Source organism: Petromyzon marinus, chromosome 9 (assembly GCF_048934315.1).
Source record: "Petromyzon marinus isolate PM22_M1 ecotype Great Lakes invasive population chromosome 9, UKy_Petmar_22M1.pri1.0, whole genome shotgun sequence".
In the NCBI taxonomy this organism is placed as follows: domain Eukaryota; kingdom Metazoa; phylum Chordata; class Hyperoartia; order Petromyzontiformes; family Petromyzontidae; genus Petromyzon; species Petromyzon marinus.
Window position 1 is genome coordinate 1071832 of NC_133675.1, and position 18104 is coordinate 1089935.

Below are 18104 nucleotides of genomic sequence, written 5' to 3' on the forward strand. Positions count from 1 at the left end.
TGATTGCCTCGGTAACGGTTTGTTTACACTTATGCATAATAGTGCGATGCCAGTTAATGGAGAAGTGTAATGTGTATTTTTATATAACCTTTTCGAAAACCCAAACGAGGAACAGGTACACCAGCAAATTACAATAAAAATGTTCATGAAAATTGGCGATTGCATTTTTAGCTGAGTTTAAAGGAGGAAGTAAATGTCATTTTATACGTATTCGAACATATGAAAATGCAAAATACCTCATTAAGAACCATGCCAATTTTCATGAAAATTGGTGATTACGTTTTTTAAATATAGCTATTTCAAAGTCATGACATCAACAAATCTAAGAATAAGATTTGAGATATCTGCGTGATAAATATTGCTTAAGTAATGTGTCAAACCTGGTCTTTTGAGACCCATTACTGATGTGGCAAAGAGGTACAAGTTTCACATTTTGGCTAATATACATGAAATTAAATGCGGTGCAGGATTTAACGTTTGATGTCATTTATTGACCTGTAATCAGCACAATACAAGCAAAATAGAACATGTATACAAAAAAATCGTGAAACACACGCAAAATGCACGCAAAGTGCACACGAATATATATTGCCAATATAGACCAGACACAACAAGTATTAATTCCAAAATACAGTATTGGATACTGGAATGACCAGACCAGAAGTTTTTATGAGATTCTAAAGCAATGCATTGTTTTTATTTTCATTAAAACTGCCAGCATTTTCATGCAATGTCGCTGATAACTACATAGTGCAACATTTTGTACATTGATGTAATTGTACATACTTAAAAAATGGTTTATAGGCAAGGAAAATATATTACTACTGCACTTTTAAACATAACCATTAATTTATCAAACATGAAGGTGAATGGTGTTCAGTTCATTCGAACTGGTGTTGGGGCTCGTGTTTAACATGTAACAAACAATGCCCGCAATGAACAGTGCATTGAAAAAGCTTGAGAGAATTCTCAAGGTACAGCCCAAACGGGAAAAGTGGACTTTGTTAAGTTACACATCCACATTTAGGAAATATATGACGAGAGTTTTCAGTTATAATTCACTTTCCATGCACGGTTCCATGATGCTAAATAAACATTGACAATCTCCCTTGCATCATTCTGAACAGAGCAAAAGCAAGTGCACGGTCTTCAGCATTTTGTGTTCAGGGCCTCATTCAAGCTGTAGTTGTACAGAGTCCGGTTTAATTCCAAGCTGCTGTTGTCGCTGTTCATGTTTCCTTGCTGAAAGGGAATATTTAAATATTATTACATGGTTTCCCAGTTGTACAGTTTGGATTAATAGTGGATAAAACCGACATTGCCTTATCATTACAGTTTACCTGCAAAATAAAAATCACACGCTCAACTCATGAGAGGTGAATAACATATGCAGTGGACTTGTAAATCTATAAATAACATATCAATTGCCCATGACGTTCGGTAACATAAATGCCCATTTCTCCTTGTAAATGTATTTAAAAAGTGCATTTTATAACGAAACTAGCTTTTTTGCCCGTCCAAGGACGGGTGTATATTGCAGTAAATCTGTTCAGCTCATTATTAATGAGGGGGTTGCCCCATGTGGAGTGACGTCACCTGCTAATGGTTATTGGGGAGGGGTGCGGCATGTGGAGTGACGTCACCCCCTCATGGTTATTAATGAGGGGAGGGGTGCGGCATGTGGAGTGCGCAACCTTGTGCGTTCGTGTAAATTTCCACGCGGGCATGAATATTAATGAAGAGGGGGGGGGGGCTCTTTTGCAGTGACGTCACGCACGGATTTCGCACTGTGCTGCGTAGATTTATTTTTTACCAACACTTTCTGTAAAGAAACGTCATATTTGAAGCGACTTTGCGTAATAAATGATTTAATTCACCTCGACCTGCGTTAGTGTAAAAATACACCCACTCATGAATATTAATGAGGGGGGGGGGGTGGACCTCATGTGGAGTGACGTCACACGCGGGACGGACATTTCTGGGTGATTATAGTAGGTAATGATCAACAATGCCTCAAAATTATAAGGAGCATGCAATGTGCCATAACATGAACCAAGATTAAAAAAACAATATTACATTACTGATAATGGTGCGATAATTTGTCTTATATATGTATTGTCCAGTAGAATATTAAAAGACTATGTGCCTCTGCAACTTGTTTATAACATTTAATAACTGCTGCTGCTACATCCATCATCACCAAATGTAAAACAGTAAAAAGTGATCTCAAATGAGCATAGAGGTAAGTGTGTACAGTAAAACCTTGTATTGCGAGTAACTTGGTCTACGAGTGTTTTGCAAGACGAGCAATTTTTTTTTTATAAATATTTATTTGATAAACGAGCGAGGTCTTGCAATACGAGTAGTATGTATACGCTTTGTCTGCCGAGCGTCACGTGATCACAACTGATATACGAGTGCTTTGGATTACAAACAAGTTTCCGGAACGAATTATGCTCGCAATCCAAGGTTTTACTGTCTTCCTATAGTGGGGGTAATTCTCTCCAAAGGACAACCACTGTTGACTTCCCCACAAAGATGATGGGCTGAATCAACCTCCAACTAGGATTTTATCTTGCAACCTTCAGACTGCAAGTTGTCTGCACTACAGCTGAGCCACCTGGCTCTTCAAGCTGTCAAATAATCCAAGGTTTTATCATCAGATGTGTTGGATCACGTAAAAAAATGAACGTCAAATTAATGTTCAGTTTGGTGTTGAATGTAAGCCAATTGTCGAAATATTGCAATAATTGTGGAAGTGCATTCCAAAGTTTTGAATCAATGTGGGAAAAAAATCCTGTTAGATTTTACACATAGTACCCTAATTGCTGATGTGAGGACATGGGTCTCTGGAGCATCAGCATTACATACGATAAGCATGATTTTATTAATACACTGATTAACATCCACAACATGCCACCAGGACACAAATGGTCAATTTGGTGTACAATGGTCTGCCCAAGACTTTAGCATTAGTATTTTAAATCAATCGCAAATGGTTACACACGTTGAATCCAACTAATTTGCTTACATGTGTACTTACGATATCCGGGGGTAGAAATACTAAGTTCGTGTTAGGATGACATCACGAGGAAAAGGAGAGAGGTGGGGCGAGAGACAGAGGGAGCGCCCAGAGAGAGAGGCAGGGCGATCGGGGCACTTCTTGGAGGGAATCGGAGTTGGGTGGACGCGCACGGCGTGAGCTCGAAATAAAGAAAAGTGTCGACTCTCGATCTTCGTCTGGTGGACTCTCTACACATGTAAAAAGACCGGCTTGTGCATGAATTTAATAAGAACAAACCATGTGGTCCTTTTTCGTTAGAGCTAGTTGTCAGTGATGGAAATTAAACCCTTACCACTCTACGATGAATGTGCGAGCTGCTTTCTCAAAAGTGTTTAAAGCCTTACTGATCAATGTCCAACGGTGACACAATGTAGGTGAAGGGATCAGGCCACTTACACATGTAGTACATCTCGAGCTGCTGTCTGAGTCGCACCGTCTGGAGGTCACTGAGGAAGGCATCCTCTTGTCCACGGTCAGCACTTGGGGGCATTCCAAATATCCTTTGAATTTTGCGCCGATTGCTGTAAAAAGTTAACCATGTTTGCATTGCTGCGCTGCACAACACGCAATGTATAAAAAGACCATTTATCCAATGTGTTAATTTTTGCAGTTCATACCTTCAAGGCAAAAAGTTATGTGCTCATACCCCACCTGATAGCTCATTGGAGTCCACGGCTCATAATTAGAAGGTTTTCGAGTTAAAATCCTGGTTTAGAGTTGAGTCGGCCTATCATCCCTCCGGGATCGATAAAATAAATACCACTTTGTGGGGCAACAGTAGTTGTCATATGGGGAGACTCATCTCTACCATGAAATTTCCACCATGAGCCCAGGGCTGTAAACAGATGATCACTGCCTCAATGCTCATTTTGAGCAGGAAATAACTTTGACATCAAGCGTGTTCGTGTCCTGCCTCCTCGTACGTGGGAAACATCCATTATGCGATGTGCTGCTAACGTACATTGCCATTCCACTGCCAACACCCACTCACAGGGAAGGGACGATTGAACACATTACACCTTTTCAAATAAAATGTCTGCATCACATACACAAAACATATCTTCCAAGTGAGCGATTTGTGCTTTCCAAAACTCAACTTTTCAAAATATCTGAATCCCAAAGTCCAACCCTATAGCAGACTACAGCACTCGGCACAATTCTCACAACTGCTCACTTTCATGAGGTCACCACAAGCCACAACCTTGGCATTCACATTTGCTTGCTCATATATAATCTGGAGCCCTCTGTCTTCAGATCACAGCCCAGAGTCGAGAGCCATGGAACTTGCAAATTTGACAATCCTAGTTTTGAAGTCAAACCTGGTGAAACAATGTAATTGAAACGTATCTATTGACACACAAATGAATGAGCAGCTTATTTTTCAGAAGCCATATGAGCCATATGGGGCGTAGCGGTGGCGAGATGTTAACGCCCTCGCCTGGTATGCAGGAGTTCGCGCGTTCGATCCCGACCCTGACGCCTTCTGTATATTTAGAGTTTCCATGTTCTGTCTTCCCCTTGATTGCATAGATTTTTCTCCAGGTCCTCCAGTTTTTCCCTCAACATTTAGCAACATGCGTTTAGAATATTCGGCTGCTTTAAAGCACCACTTGATAAACCACATTGTTGAGCTATCATTTGTGGCCATGTCGCTTCTGAAAAAGACCTATATAGTTCAAGGCGCCTAACCTTGTAAAATAACGGGGTTTTTTGTTTATAGTTTTATAACTGGTGCGGTGGGTGGCTGTTGCAGTGCAGTGACCCTGCCTGAATTCTTACTCTGCCGAGTTTTCACGAGGCATTGTTCTGCGAGACAGGCTGTTCACGTATGAACATTTTCCAGAATTTGTGACAATGCAAATTTTAAAAAAAATTGGTCTGTAAGTAGTTGAATGGTTTGTTGTGGCTAAACCTAGACCTACTATCAATCATTAGGAAGCGTGTTTTAAATTAAAGTGATGTCTTGCTGAATTTACCTGATAAGCCTTCTACCTGCCAATTTCATGTTTGGTTGCGTACTCTCCATGTGCAAATGAATTCAGGAAGGCTTGAAGCTGCTTTGCCGTACAAGAGACTTAAGGGTCAAAAGTTTGGCTCCGGTATGCGTCCACCAAGAGGCCAATGCGTCCATAACCAAAGAGCTGTAGCAGCATGGGAGTCCACTCACCAACACGCATACAACCAGGAATCCCGCCGCTATGGGGTCCATTTATATCGCTCCACCGTGAAGATGCACTGACCGGCGCGGTGCGGACACAAGGAGCTCCACCGCGAGTTGCCACCTGTCCCGGTTTCACCCGAATGTGGAATTTTGTGTTTGGATGGCAGAAATGAAGTGTATTACCGTTTCCTGTTGTAGTCTTGCATGTGGAAATATGTTCCGGAACTAAACGCCAATACAGTTTAACGCAGTGTTGATAGCCCCACGCTGGCGGCCATATGTCCGGGTTTGGTCTCCAATGGTGAAGGTGGCAACCCGAGGCCCCACCCACCAAAACAAAATACACCGAGAGCTCCACGCGTCCGAGCAGGAAGCCTCCCTCACCCCTGCGAGGGTGAGAACCGACTCACCGGCGCGCGTACACCAGAAGCCCCACGCTGGCGAGCGCCGCCACCAGGTAGACGTTCGTGGCCTCGGTCCACGCCTCGTGCACGGAGTAGTCGAGCCCCGCCGCCTCCATTGTCGCCTCCGAGAGCCCACTGAGGCCGGCCCTTGCGATTGGCCGCGATTCTGGGTGACGTCACGCGGGTTCAACAACGTCGCCTGCGATTGGACACCTCGCGCGTGTGACGTCCTCGGTGCGCGTTCCCAAATCGGCCGCCTCGAGTTCGGTGGTGGGGCACAGCGCTCCCCTCTCTCCTGTCCACCCTCTCCACCCCCTCTCTCCTGCTCCATCTCCTCTCTCCCTCTGACCCCCTCTCTCCTGTCCACCCTCTCTCCTGCTTCATCTCCTCTCTCCCTCTCCACCCCCTCTCTCCTGCTCCACAACCCTCTTTGCTATGCCGGAGCCCCATGCCATGGAGCAGCACTTCAGGGCCCACAGCCGCGTGAAGGAGTTCACCGCGCACGGGGCCAAGGTTCACTCCGTAGCGTGGAGCTGCGACGGGAGGCGTCTCGCGTCCGGCTCCTTCGACAAAACCGCGAGCGTCTTCCTGCTTGACAAGGACCGCATGGTACCTCTCTCTCTCTCTGCCTCTGCAGAGCCGTCACGCAGTGGTAAACACTTCTTCTTCACAGCAAAGTCCTGGGTTCGATTCCTGACTGGGGGGGGGGGGGGCGTACAGTGTGGTGTTTATACTGGATTTACTTTCAGTTATTTGTTTACCTTTTCCTATACTTAGCACTCCTGACGTGTTTTGTATTGTTATAACGTTGTGACCCGCCCCTACTGGACGTCTGAAAAGGAGCTTTATAGCTCATCGGATTCTTCCAGTAGAAAATATTCTGATTCTGTATGTTCTCCCACTGCTCTACATGGGGTTCCTCCGTGTTCTCCGAATTCTTCCCAAAGCTAAAATAAAAATAAAGTCACTGGTGTTGGCCTAAACATGCCATTGCTTGAAATTTACCTGCAAATTATCCCGGAATATTAAACTAATTTATTTTTTTTACCAGGTAAGGCGCACTGAGCTAGATAGCTCTTTTTCAGAAGCGACCTGGCCACGAATGATAGCTCAATGATGTGGCTTATCATGTGAAATGTGTTGCAGTCAAATACTCTAAAACGCGTGATTCTAAATGTGGAGGAAAAACCGGAGGACACGGAGTAAAATCAACACGACCACGGGGAGAGACATGCAGACTCCAAATATACAGCAGGCGTCAGGGTGGGAATCGAACCCACGAACTCCTAGGTACCAGGCGAGGTAGTTAAAATCTCGCCACCGTGACGCCCGTACATATGACATTACCTCCTTACTGCGAAAACTTGCCAGGACCACCCTGAAAAAGTCTTGAGACTTAATGAGTCTTTCCTGGGTAAACAAGTGAAATAAAATATTTCGTATATAGCACAGCAATGGGAAATCAACGGTGGTTGTCCTATGGAGAGATGTCCCAACCATAGGAATGTGGCATTCCCAAAACTGGCTTAGGGCTGTAAACAGGAGATGGTTTGCTCCGGTTTGCTTTGTTGCTGTACTTATTTTGTTCTTGCGTTTGTGATTTTTCTGACCAACATAACTTTTCCAAGAAATTCGCCAGGTCTCTTGTTGAATTCTCACCTGGTTAAATGAAATAACCAGGTCGAGGGCGATCTGGCATCACAAGTGGAGGCGAGTTTTGGCTGCGACTCTTCTGTGCAAATGCACGCTGCTGTTGTGCAGGTGAAGGAGAATAACTACCGTGGACACGGAGACAGCGTGGACCAGCTGTGCTGGCACCCCCTCAACCCGGAGTTGTTCGTCACAGCCTCCGGAGACAAGACAGTGCGAATCTGGGATGTGCGCAGTAACAAGTGTGCGGCGACTGTCAACACCAAAGGTGAGGCACACGTCCACTCCTCTCCTGCACTTCAGTTGGCTTTTACATCATCATCCCACATGCACAGTTTGTTTTGCCGATCTCATCTCTGTTTTCGTTCTATCAGCTGCCACTCCCATCATTAGTATTCAACCATCGGCCATTATCCTTTTAAAATATACACAAGGAGGGAATTGCATTTTTTTAATGTACAAGAAAAATAAAATTTATAACCGGTATATCTTCATTTACAAAGACTGATGTGGTACACATGAGAGGTTAAAATAGAGCTGGTGGAACAAGTGTATGCTGCGAGCAGTCGGTACACTGTTGTGTAAAATAACTACGTCCTTATTCAGGGTATGATCACTGAGTCCCAAAAGTTCGTTTTTTTTATTCTGAGATATATCACTTTGGGATGTTTGGTCAAGTTCTGAATGGGTATATGTTTTGTACTAATGTGTGGGCCTTTTTGTTTCAGGAGAAAATATAAACATTTGCTGGAGTCCAGATGGTCAGACAATTGCTGTCGGTAATAAGGAAGATGTTGTAACTTTCATCGATGCCAAGAATTACAAGACAAAAGCTGAAGAGCAATTTAAGTTTGAAGTCAACGAAATTTCTTGGAACAATGACAATGATCTCTTTTTTCTCACCAACGGCAATGGCTGTATTAGCATAATGAGGTGAGGTCTATTCTGATTTCTGCAAATAACATGGTTTGCACACAGCATTATGTTTCGTGTAAAAACGCCTCCTGATATATTTTTGTATTTCCAGCTACCCTGAACTGAAACCCATCCAATCAATTAATGCCCACCCTTCCAACTGCATCTGCATCAAGTTTGACCCGACAGGAAAGTACTTCGCAACAGGCAGTGCGGATGCACTGGTGAGCCTGTGGGATGCCAATGAGCTAACCTGTGTTCGCTGCCTCTCCAGGTGAGAATGAACTAATGTCACACAAAATAACGGCGTCTTTGTGGAGAACAGAAGTCACAAAATAAACATGCAAACAATATTACTCATCTGTCCCCATAAACCAGTTTTTTTGACAGTGCAGAGTGAGTGCATGAAGCGGGGGGGGGGGGTATGTAATATGACCCAGTGCTAATGTCTTCGCCGATTATTGCACAGGTTCTTGGTTCGCATCCAGTTGGCCGCCCTGGTTATTACTGCGGATGTATTAGCCGTAAAATTTGTGCTGTCTGTTCGCACACAGTTGACATTAAAGATCAGATGACATTCAAAACAAACGTGACATTGTGTGCTGGCGTCATCGTCCATTCTATAAATTGCGCGCAAATTACTCGCACACAGCAATGATCACTTGCTACTGAGATTAATGCCCAATTGCAGGCCTGGTGTTGAGTCACCTTGTACCCACGGACAGCTGCCACTGGGGGAGGGGTGCCCTTCCAAATGTTTCGGATGAGATGTGATGCAAGTGACTATTATTAATATATGGATGTTCCTACATCAGCTGTTGGCACCATCTTCTCCGTCTCCTTATGTTGACTTGTTGCTGCCGATTTCCAGGCTGGACTGGCCAGTACGGACACTCAGCTTCAGCCACGATGGAAAGATGCTGGCCTCTGCTTCCGAGGATCACTTCATTGATATCGCAGACGTGGACACTGGTATAAATATTTTTTATAACTTGTTACCACTGTAATGCAACAGCCATCTCTGAGCCTGGGAGAGAGTAGAATGGCTTGGGAAATTATGAAGCCCACAAATGCACGATTGCAGGTGCTTCTGCATTATCTTCACTGCTAACAGGCACTTGGTCTGTCAGACACGACATCTACACAGATATTGGTGAGATTTTCGGCATAGACTGATAACACTGTGCAATGTGTGCCTACAGGTGAAAAATTATGGGAGGTGCACTGTGACTCTCCCACGTTCACGGTCGCTTGGCATCCGAAGCGACCTCTGCTGGCCTTCGCTTGCGATGACAAAGATGGGAAATATGACAACAGTCGAGATGCTGGAACCGTCAAGCTCTTTGGATTGCCCAATGAGTCCTGAACAACAGATTACAGCATATGGCCTTTCACACGACAGCTGCAACACAAACTGAAAACAATGTTCAGTGGTGGGGGGGGGGAGTAAAAGAAAAAAACAAGTCGAATTCCATGGTTATGCAAGTCTGCAGTATGGAAAGCAAACTAGTATTTTTGACAATTCGTGTGTAGAAGACAATGGGATATTGTCAAGAAATTGGTTTGGTTATTTGATTTTTACATACGCGTTTTATTGATGTTATAAAAATAAATCTTTTTCCAAATAAAGTGGTGTAATCATTTGGTGTATAAGCAAGAGGAGGGTGCTGTCCTGCAACTGATTGGCCTCCAATAGAGATGGTTAAAATGACCGAGCTCTGTTCCGTGGAAATGATGGGACACGTGCACACGAGATGATCCACCATCAGAAATTATACAGGTGAAATATTTAAATGAAAAATCACAAATATACCAACTACGCTGGAAAAATCTAAACGTTAAAAATGTTAACTTCTGATCTATTCAATAGTTCAATCGTTTCTCAAAACGTGTCTGTGGTCAAACATGGGGGGAGCAGGAGTGGTAGCGGTTAGCGCGCTGAGCTACGAACCTGGCGATCCGAGTTCGATTCCCGCTCACGGTCAACACCAGTGATTATCTGAACCAGTTCCGGACCTCCCGTAGGTCGACTAGGCCTCAAATGAATACCGGGTGCGGTGTGCAGTTAACATCGCCACCATGGGTGGAGTTTGAGGGGGGACAATGCGCCTCCCAAACTTTACACCTTAATTATTTTTAAGTAAATCTTGACTTGAAGCTTTCGTGACTGCAGGAATTCATACTCGTTGGGTCTTTCGGTAAAGTCACGTAAATATAAAAATAAATATATAATGAAAATCAAGACATTTCGATCACAACACAAGTAATCGTCCTCAGGTGAATTTTTTTTTCTATCTACAGTGAGGGAAAAAAATATTTGATCCCCTGCTGATTTTGTACGTTTGCCCACTGACAAAGAAATGATCAGTCTATAACTTTAATGGTAGGTGTATTTGAACAGTGAGAGAATAAAAAAAAATCCAGAAAAACGCATGTCAAAAATGTTATAAATTGATTTTCACTCCTCTTTGCAGATCTCCAAGTCATTAAGGTTCGAGGCTGACGTTTGGCAACTCGAACCTTCAGCTCCCTCAGATTTTATATGGGATTAAGGTCTGGAGACTGGCTAGGCCACTCCAGGACCTTAATGTGCTTTTTTCTTGAGCCACTCCTTTGTTGCCTTGGCCGTGTGTTTTATGTCATTGTCATACTGGAATACCCATCCACGACCCATTTTCAATGCCCTGGCTGAGGGAAGGAGGTTCTCACCCAAGATTTGATGATACATGGCCCCGTCCATCGTCCCTTTGATGCGGTGAAGTTGTCCTGTCCCCTTAGCAGAAAAACAACCCCAAAGCATAATGTTTCCACCTCCATGTTTGACGGTGGGGATGGTGTTCTTGGGGTCATAGGCAGCATTCCTCCTCCAAACACGGCGAGTTGAGTTGATGCCAAAGAGCTCCATTTTGGTCTCATCTGACGACAACACTTTCACCCAGTTGTCCTCTGAATCATTCAGATGTTCATTGGCAAACTTCAGACGGGCATGTGTATGTGCTTTCTTAAGCAGGGGGACCTTGCGGGCGCTGCAGGATTTCAGTCCTTCACGGCGTAGTGTGTTACCAATTGTTTTCTTGGTGACTATGGTCCCAGCTGCCTTGAGATCATTGACAAGATCCTCCCGTGTAGTTCTGGGCTGATTCCTCACCGTTCTCATGATCATTGCAACTCCACGAGGTGAGGTCTTGCATAGAGCCCCAGGCCGAGGGAGATTAACAGTTCTTTCGTGTTTCTTCCATTTGCGAATATTCGCACCAACTGTTGTCACCTCACCAAGCTGCTTGGCAATGGTCTTGTAGCCCATTCCAGGCTTGTGTAGGTCTACAATCTTGTCCCTGACATCCTTGGAGAGCTCTTTGGTCTTGGCCATGGTGGAGAGTTTGGAATCTGATCGATTGCTTCTGTGGACAGGTGTCTTTTATACAGGTAACAAGCTGAGATTAGGAGCACTCACTTTAAGAGTGTGCTCCTAATCTCAGCTCGTTACCTGTACCAAAGACACCTGGGAGCCAGAAATCTTTCTGATTGAGAGGGGGTCAAATACTTATTTCCCTCATTAAAATACAAATCAATTTATAACATTTTTGACATGCGTTTTTCTGGATTTTGTTGTTATTCTGTCTCTCACTGTTCAAATAAACCTACCATTAAAATTATAGACTGATAATTTGTCAGTGGGCAAACGTACAAAATCAGCAGGGGATCAAATACTTTTTTTCCCTCACTGTACGTGACTTTACCGAAAGACCCAAATAGTATTTTTTGTAGTAGTTTACCATTAAGATAAAACATTTATTTTATGCACCCGTGATTCCTCATGTGAGGGACAGAGCGAGCCCCTGCACCCCCCAATATTGAAGTCAAACTCCGCCTGTGATCGCCACTTAAGAGAGACAAAGGCGACCAGGCGTGGTGCAGGCCATCCGCCCTCTCGTGTGGTGTGCGTGCCGGCTCTTCATAGGCGCTGCTCGCTAACAGCACTTGCCCAAAGTCTGTTAAGGCTATGGGGGGATCTTTGGTAAATAAAACCACGCTACTGCACCGGTGTCTCATGCCTGTCAACCTAAACGGTTTGCCCCGTAGTTTTGTCCATGGAAATTGAGTGCTCGAGTCCATACGGCGTACAGCCGTTTCAATACGGGCAAAACAAACTATTTACGTTTTCTCCCTTGTGATGGGACGTTGTAGGATGAACGTTGAGATTTATAAGGGCACGTGGTGACCAATAAGGTCTGAATTGGCCTGTAATAAGGGCTGCGAAGGAAACCCAAGAAGGCGATCGGCGCTCGATGGCTCCACCTGCCGTGCGGCGGCGGCGGCAGCGGCCTCCGGGAAGCGCCCACTCAGCGCGTCGCGTCCACAGCCGTCGGGATTATTAGTTAGTCCAACGTCGGCACACAGCTGAAGGCTCCAATCGAGTTTATCAGACCGTCGCCGTCCGTCACCACCGTGACCCCAGTCGGGCGGGTACGCTCCACGCCGTGTCTGGGCGTCGCACGGCGCGATTATTCAGCCGCAGCAGCCGCCGCCGCAGCAGCCGCAGGCCATGTCCGTGCGGTCCGTCTCGGCCCAGGATCTGCAGGAGCTTTTGTTGTCGGGGCTGTGAGTGCAAACTTCTAACCCCCTCCGCCGTCGCCACAACTCTCTCCAACACCCTAAACCTTAAACACCCTCGAACAGAGGGTCCTATGTATTCTCAAAGCCGGGCCTCAGGTCCCGCTTACCATAGAGTATAAGGCCACCAAACAGAGCTGTGGGGCCTGTGGCGCCCTGAAACACAGGCAGGCCCGTAGCTCTGCCGGTGACCACCCCGGGGTGAAGGCGCTTTACCCCTGCGAGGCGGTCTTCTGCAGCCTCTGCCCCCATGTCCTCCTTTCGCATGGTGCAGGCCCCACGTCGTGGTGCATTTCTGGGCAACATGGGCCCCGCAGTGCGCGCAGATGAACGACGTGATGGAGGAGCTCGCCACGGAGCACCCGGCCGTCTCCTTCGTGAAGGTGACGCTCAGCCTCTCCGCTCCAAGCTACCTCCATTGACTTCACGGCAACTGTGGTGGGCACGGATGTTTCTCACGTCTCCATACCCCACCCACCCCGTGTAGCTGGAGGCCGAGGCCGTACCGGAGCTGGCGCTCAAGCACAACGTGAAAGCCGTGCCCACCTTCATCTTCTTCAAGGTAACAGTGCGGGCACTCGCGCGATGCACTCCCATGGCACGCAGAAGTCCTTGTTGCTCCACTCGCACGGCGGTGCGGTCGTGGAGCAAGCGTCGTGTTCGTGTGTGTGTGGGGGGTGAGCAGGCCGGCCAGCCCGTGGAGCGGCTGGACGGAGCTCACGCCCCAGAGTTGGTGAAGAAAGTCCAGCAGCTGGCCGCGTCCCTGCCCCACGCTACTCCCACCACCACCGCCGTGGCAAAGGTGCCCAGTGCCGATCTCAAGGAGCGCCTCCACACGCTGGTCCGTGCAGCGCCATGCATGCTGTTTATGAAGGGCACGTCAAAGGAGCCGCGATGTGGTAAGTGGGGCAGCCCCCCACACAGACAACATCCCCCTATATCGCCTTTCACACACTGTTGGGACGAGTGTTGTTGGCCGGAGTCTAAAATGCCGGCACGGGTAACCAACGCCACGCCCGGCCGAATTTGCTTCACAGTGCCGATGTGTCCACAACGCGACACGCTACGTACTCTTTTAAGGGCTGAGTTAAACTCAAGAGATGGCAGGAAAACAAACTCGGGGTCACCGGGTTTATAGTGCAGTGCCCTAACGACTACACTGCCACACACACACCTTGAACAAAGTTATGCCCAGAAAAATTCCGCCAACAGCCGTCTCCTGTTCACTGGGCACGCAGGTTTCAGTCGGCAGACGGTGGAAATCCTAAACCGACACGGAGTAAAGTTCAGCAGCTTTGACATTCTCTCTGATGAGGCGGTACGACAGGGCCTAAAGGAGTTTTCCAACTGGCCTACCTACCCCCAGCTGTACGTGAACGGAGATCTCATAGGAGGTCTCGATATCATCAAGGTGAGCCCAGGGGTGGGTGGTAATCACATTAACGGTGACCACATGTGGAAGCTGGCACTTATCCGGACCGGGGTGACAGGACGGGGGGAAAATGAGTCCTGAGACAGACACTGAAGTGGTCTCCACGTGGTCCAGTAACCAAGGGCAGGACATCAGACCAGATGGTGGGAGACTGTTATGACTGATTTTGGGTCTGATAGATAATAGCGTTTGTGAAGTGTCGTGGCATCAACGTGTTTGACCATGATGACATTTTGATCTTAATTTGGCACGAGGAGTGGCTAGAGGCGCCGGCAAGACATAAAAGTACTGGTGGTAGGAATACGTGCAGCCTGACAAAGTAAACTAGCCGATAAATGTGAACCGTTTCACCCAGTATTGGTATTGTCACAAGGAATTTGTATAGCAAGTATAATATGTGATAATAGGTTTTCCCCCTTTTTGCTGGCAACAAAACAGGTGTTAAGATGTTAAAACAGCAAACTGAAACCTTTTACAAGGAATCATGTCTGCATTAACCATAATGCTTGTGGTCAGAATGCAAACAAAAAAACATACCCTGATAATATATGCATTGTCCTTGAAACTGATTCGTCCACACCAGAGACAGCTTTCTTTTGAGCCTTGTCTCAAACGGTGTTAGACCACGCCAAAAGGCGTACAGCCAAAAGACAATGCACTATCAGAGTAATGAGACCTCCTTTGCCAATACCAAAATATAATAGGTTTTCCCCTTTTTTTGGCACCTGTTTTGTTGCCAGAAAAAAATAGGAAAACCCTATTATATTTTGGTACTGGCAAAGGTCCCATGATGTCGATGCTTACGCCGAGCTCTCATTACTCTGATAGTGCATTGTCTTTGGGCGGTACGCCTTTTGGCGTCCTCTGGTCCTAACACCGTTTGAGACGAGGCTCAAAAGAAAGCTGTCTCTGGTGTGGACCAATCAGTTTCAAGGACAATGCATATATTATCAGTGTTTTTTTGTTTGCATTCTGGCCACAAGCATTGTGGTTAATGCAGACATATTGCCTTGTAAAAGGTTTCAGTTTGCTGTTTTAACATCTTAACACCTGTTTTGTTACCAGAAAAAGGGGGAAAACCTATTATTATATTTTGGTACTGGCAAAGGAGGTCCCAGGAATTAAATATGTATTAACACGTAGGCTTTCGTAACTAATATTGTCCATAACAGGTTTTTGGGTTAGATTGCGTAAATATAACTGTCGTTAAACCTGCCACCACCACCAAACACGGTAAATGTTGTGAGTTTACTCTCCAACACACAAATGTGCTGAACTAGTAACAAATTGGCATGTTTTGTTTACATGACAAACCTTACTAACGAGCCTTTTGTCCGCCCAATGACGGGTGTATTGCAGTAAATCTGGAACTTGCAAGCGAAAAGCAGATTGCGACGTAATATTGCATCCATTCATGTGCAATTTGTAAGGCCGCGATGACAGACTTACTTCATTTAAAGGTTATAATCCCTTGTTCATCATGACGTCCTTTTTACTTCTATGTTTCAATGGCGTTACGGAGATCGCGTGATGTGAGGGTTCTGCTTTTGTAGTGAGGGTTATAAGTTGACGCTGAGGGGGGAGTAGGCGCCTCGCCCCCCCATGTGGAGTGATGTCATCTGCTCATGGTTATTAATGAGGCGGTGGGTTCTCCATGCGGAGTGACTGCACCCGCTCATTATTGAGGGGGACTAGTCGATGTGGAGTGACATCATGCACAGGACAGACATTAACTCATTATAGTAGTGTACTAAAGCACTTCCACGACGAACGTTGACTGGTATCTTTTATTAACGGCTGCACAGCTCCGCTCCCTCTCTCCAGATGGCTTACGTCTCTCTCTGTTGCTGTAACGTGCGCTTTCCCCCTTCCACCATCGCGGCGCGTCTCTCTTTCCACACCCGCCGCTGGCTGGCGGCGCGCTGAAGGGAGAGAAGGCTTGGCTGGCAGAGGCCACCATGTGGCCGGTAGTGAGTCGAGGTAGGCGATGATGCAGTCCGGACTCCAGGCTTCCCACACCGACCCCGAGTCCTCTCACTGCCTCTCCTTATATTGCTCTTGGTGGAGCTAAGCCCCACCTCTAGCCACGCCCCTTCATGGACCCTTAGCCTCATTGGATATTCGTTACCCAGCAGTGACGATGCAGTTATCCCTCGGCGTCCCAGAGATGGCGCTCTCTCATTACAGTAGTAAATTGGCTGTCGGGTGGTAGCGGGTTTAACGACATCTACAGCGATCTAACCCAAAAACCTCTTATGGATAAATGTACTGTTTTCATAGGAGCTGGCAGAGACTGGAGAGTTGGACAAGATGTTCCCCAAGGAAGAAAGCTTAGAGGACAGGTAATGTTTTTAATTCAGAACAAAATAACGGCAGCGAAGCTTGACTGAACTCCTGACAGGTCATTAACACTTGTTTCTTTTTTCTTTTCTAGGCTTAAATCTTTTATAAACAAGGCCCCAGTTATGTTGTTCATGAAAGGAAATAAAGAGGTAAGCGAGTGTAGTGCATACAGTGTATACTTTTAAAACTCAAAGCAGGCTGGCCACAGTTTAATCTAAATTTCCACTGCCTGTTACAGACACCCCGCTGTGGGTTCAGTCGGAGTATTGTGAACATTCTCAATGACACTGGGTAAGTCGAAGGAATGAGGGGTGCACATACGAATGCCAACACTACCACACTGGTCTCTATGAATCAGCATTGTTAAAACATGTCCTTTTGTCCAGGGTGAAGTATGAAACTTTCGATATACTTCAAGATGAGGAGGTATGTGCAAGAACACACTTTAAGCAACAAAGTACTCTGTTACTTTGTCAACTCTTCACATTTGGAGAAGTATCCCAAGTGGCCATGCCAACAGTCCCCCATTTTCTGTTCAGGTTCGGCAGGGCCTGAAGACCTTTTCAAACTGGCCAACCTACCCCCAGCTATATGCATTCGGTGAACTGGTCGGAGGATTGGACATTGTTAAGGTGTGTTTTTTTTTGTCTAATCTCTCTTGCATGCTGCTAGGCTTCCGAAGTCTAAATTCAGTTTAAATTAAGTGCATTAAGGATAGGACACACACTGGCTCTCAACTTTAGTAGACTATTTTCATACTTAAATTTTGGCCCTCCCAACTGTCGTGCGTTCACATATTGCATTTTACCCCCTTATGCCATGCTACTATATTAATGAAGCTCTTCATGTGCTCAGACCTTTAACTCTTCCCCTCTTTTGATGCTTTGTTGTAGGAACTGCTGGAGTCTGGGGAGCTCCTGTCCACCTTGCAAGCCCCAAAATAGAAGATAAAACGGAATACTTCCACACAGAGGGAGGCCGCATGGGGGCAGATTCGACTCGCAAACCTCAGCTCTACACACGCATGTAAACGACAGTAATATTCATACTGTCTTTAGGGGGATGTATTGTATGGTGCCCTTTGGGAATGGATATTAAATGCACATTGGTCTGTCATTGCAAGATGTTAATAAAAGGCTTACTGATTGTCCTTGCATGGTCTGGATTATGCAATTGCTGCCAGCTGAGGTATGTACGCTGAACTTCTTTCACACCATACGTAGCCAACCGTGCTAATTAGAGGTGCAGGTTTGATTGCAGTGTGCACACTTCCAGCTTCTCTCGAGAAATTCCCTTGCAAAATTTGTTCTGCATAGCTACTAATGCTTGCTGTGCCATTCTCTTTGAATGGCACTTCCCACTGAGTAAGCACATACAAGCAGGAGGTTTGTGTTTTAATAAAAACTTGAAAAAGGAAAAATTATTGCAAATGACAAGACACTCCTACTTAAAACACAACACAAAAAACTGCAATGCAATACAGAATAACCACATTGGTGCTAACAAAAAATATTTTCACAG

General features: G+C 45.9%; 3 protein-coding genes across 3 annotated transcripts; 2 read left to right on the forward strand and 1 right to left on the reverse strand.

The window, feature by feature from the left end:
• Positions 1 to 908: 908 nt before the first annotated feature.
• SMIM19 (small integral membrane protein 19) lies at positions 909 to 5794 on the reverse strand. Its single transcript, XM_032950932.2, has 3 exons — positions 5636 to 5794; positions 3461 to 3585; positions 909 to 1242 (listed from the first exon to the last, which is right to left on the reverse strand). The coding sequence occupies exons 1-3, from the start codon at positions 5743 to 5745 to the stop codon at positions 1172 to 1174; spliced, it is 306 nt and encodes a 101-aa protein (XP_032806823.1). The 5' UTR covers positions 5746 to 5794; the 3' UTR covers positions 909 to 1171.
• A 136-nt stretch (positions 5795 to 5930) lies between these two features.
• Positions 5931 to 9823, forward strand: THOC3 (THO complex subunit 3). The gene is made up of 6 exons (XM_032950931.2): positions 5931 to 6238; positions 7391 to 7547; positions 8008 to 8212; positions 8307 to 8468; positions 9066 to 9166; positions 9397 to 9823. The coding sequence occupies exons 1-6, from the start codon at positions 6065 to 6067 to the stop codon at positions 9558 to 9560; spliced, it is 963 nt and encodes a 320-aa protein (XP_032806822.1). The 5' UTR covers positions 5931 to 6064; the 3' UTR covers positions 9561 to 9823.
• Positions 9824 to 12546: 2723 nt separating this feature from the next.
• GLRX3 (glutaredoxin 3) lies at positions 12547 to 17729 on the forward strand. Its single transcript, XM_032950930.2, has 11 exons — positions 12547 to 12796; positions 13083 to 13191; positions 13296 to 13370; positions 13494 to 13707; positions 14047 to 14219; positions 16521 to 16582; positions 16675 to 16732; positions 16822 to 16874; positions 16970 to 17009; positions 17123 to 17215; positions 17477 to 17729. The coding sequence occupies exons 1-11, from the start codon at positions 12741 to 12743 to the stop codon at positions 17525 to 17527; spliced, it is 984 nt and encodes a 327-aa protein (XP_032806821.2). The 5' UTR covers positions 12547 to 12740; the 3' UTR covers positions 17528 to 17729.
• Positions 17730 to 18104: the final 375 nt, after the last annotated feature.

What these genes read in the sequence shown, in the direction of transcription:
- GLRX3 (XM_032950930.2), top strand. Translation starts at nt 12,741, where the DNA reads ATGTCCGTGCGGTCCGTCTCGGCCCAGGATCTGCAGGAGCTTTTGTTG. An exon ending in CCACCTTCATCTTCTTCAAG is followed by an intron (nt 13,371 to 13,493) that starts GTAACAGTGCGG and finishes GGGGGTGAGCAG; the next exon opens with GCCGGCCAGCCCGTGGAGCG. An exon ending in AACATTCTCAATGACACTGG is followed by an intron (nt 16,875 to 16,969) that starts GTAAGTCGAAGG and finishes CCTTTTGTCCAG; the next exon opens with GGTGAAGTATGAAACTTTCG.
- THOC3 (XM_032950931.2), top strand. Translation starts at nt 6,065, where the DNA reads ATGCCGGAGCCCCATGCCATGGAGCAGCACTTCAGGGCCCACAGCCGC. An exon ending in TGCTTGACAAGGACCGCATG is followed by an intron (nt 6,239 to 7,390) that starts GTACCTCTCTCT and finishes GCTGTTGTGCAG; the next exon opens with GTGAAGGAGAATAACTACCG. An exon ending in GGCTGTATTAGCATAATGAG is followed by an intron (nt 8,213 to 8,306) that starts GTGAGGTCTATT and finishes TTGTATTTCCAG; the next exon opens with CTACCCTGAACTGAAACCCA.
- SMIM19 (XM_032950932.2), bottom strand. Translation starts at nt 5,745, where the DNA reads ATGGAGGCGGCGGGGCTCGACTACTCCGTGCACGAGGCGTGGACCGAG. An exon ending in CTTCTGGTGTACGCGCGCCG is followed by an intron (nt 3,586 to 5,635) that starts GTGAGTCGGTTC and finishes AACTTTTTACAG; the next exon opens with CAATCGGCGCAAAATTCAAA. An exon ending in GCTCGAGATGTACTACATGT is followed by an intron (nt 1,243 to 3,460) that starts GTAAGTGGCCTG and finishes ATTCCCTTTCAG; the next exon opens with CAAGGAAACATGAACAGCGA.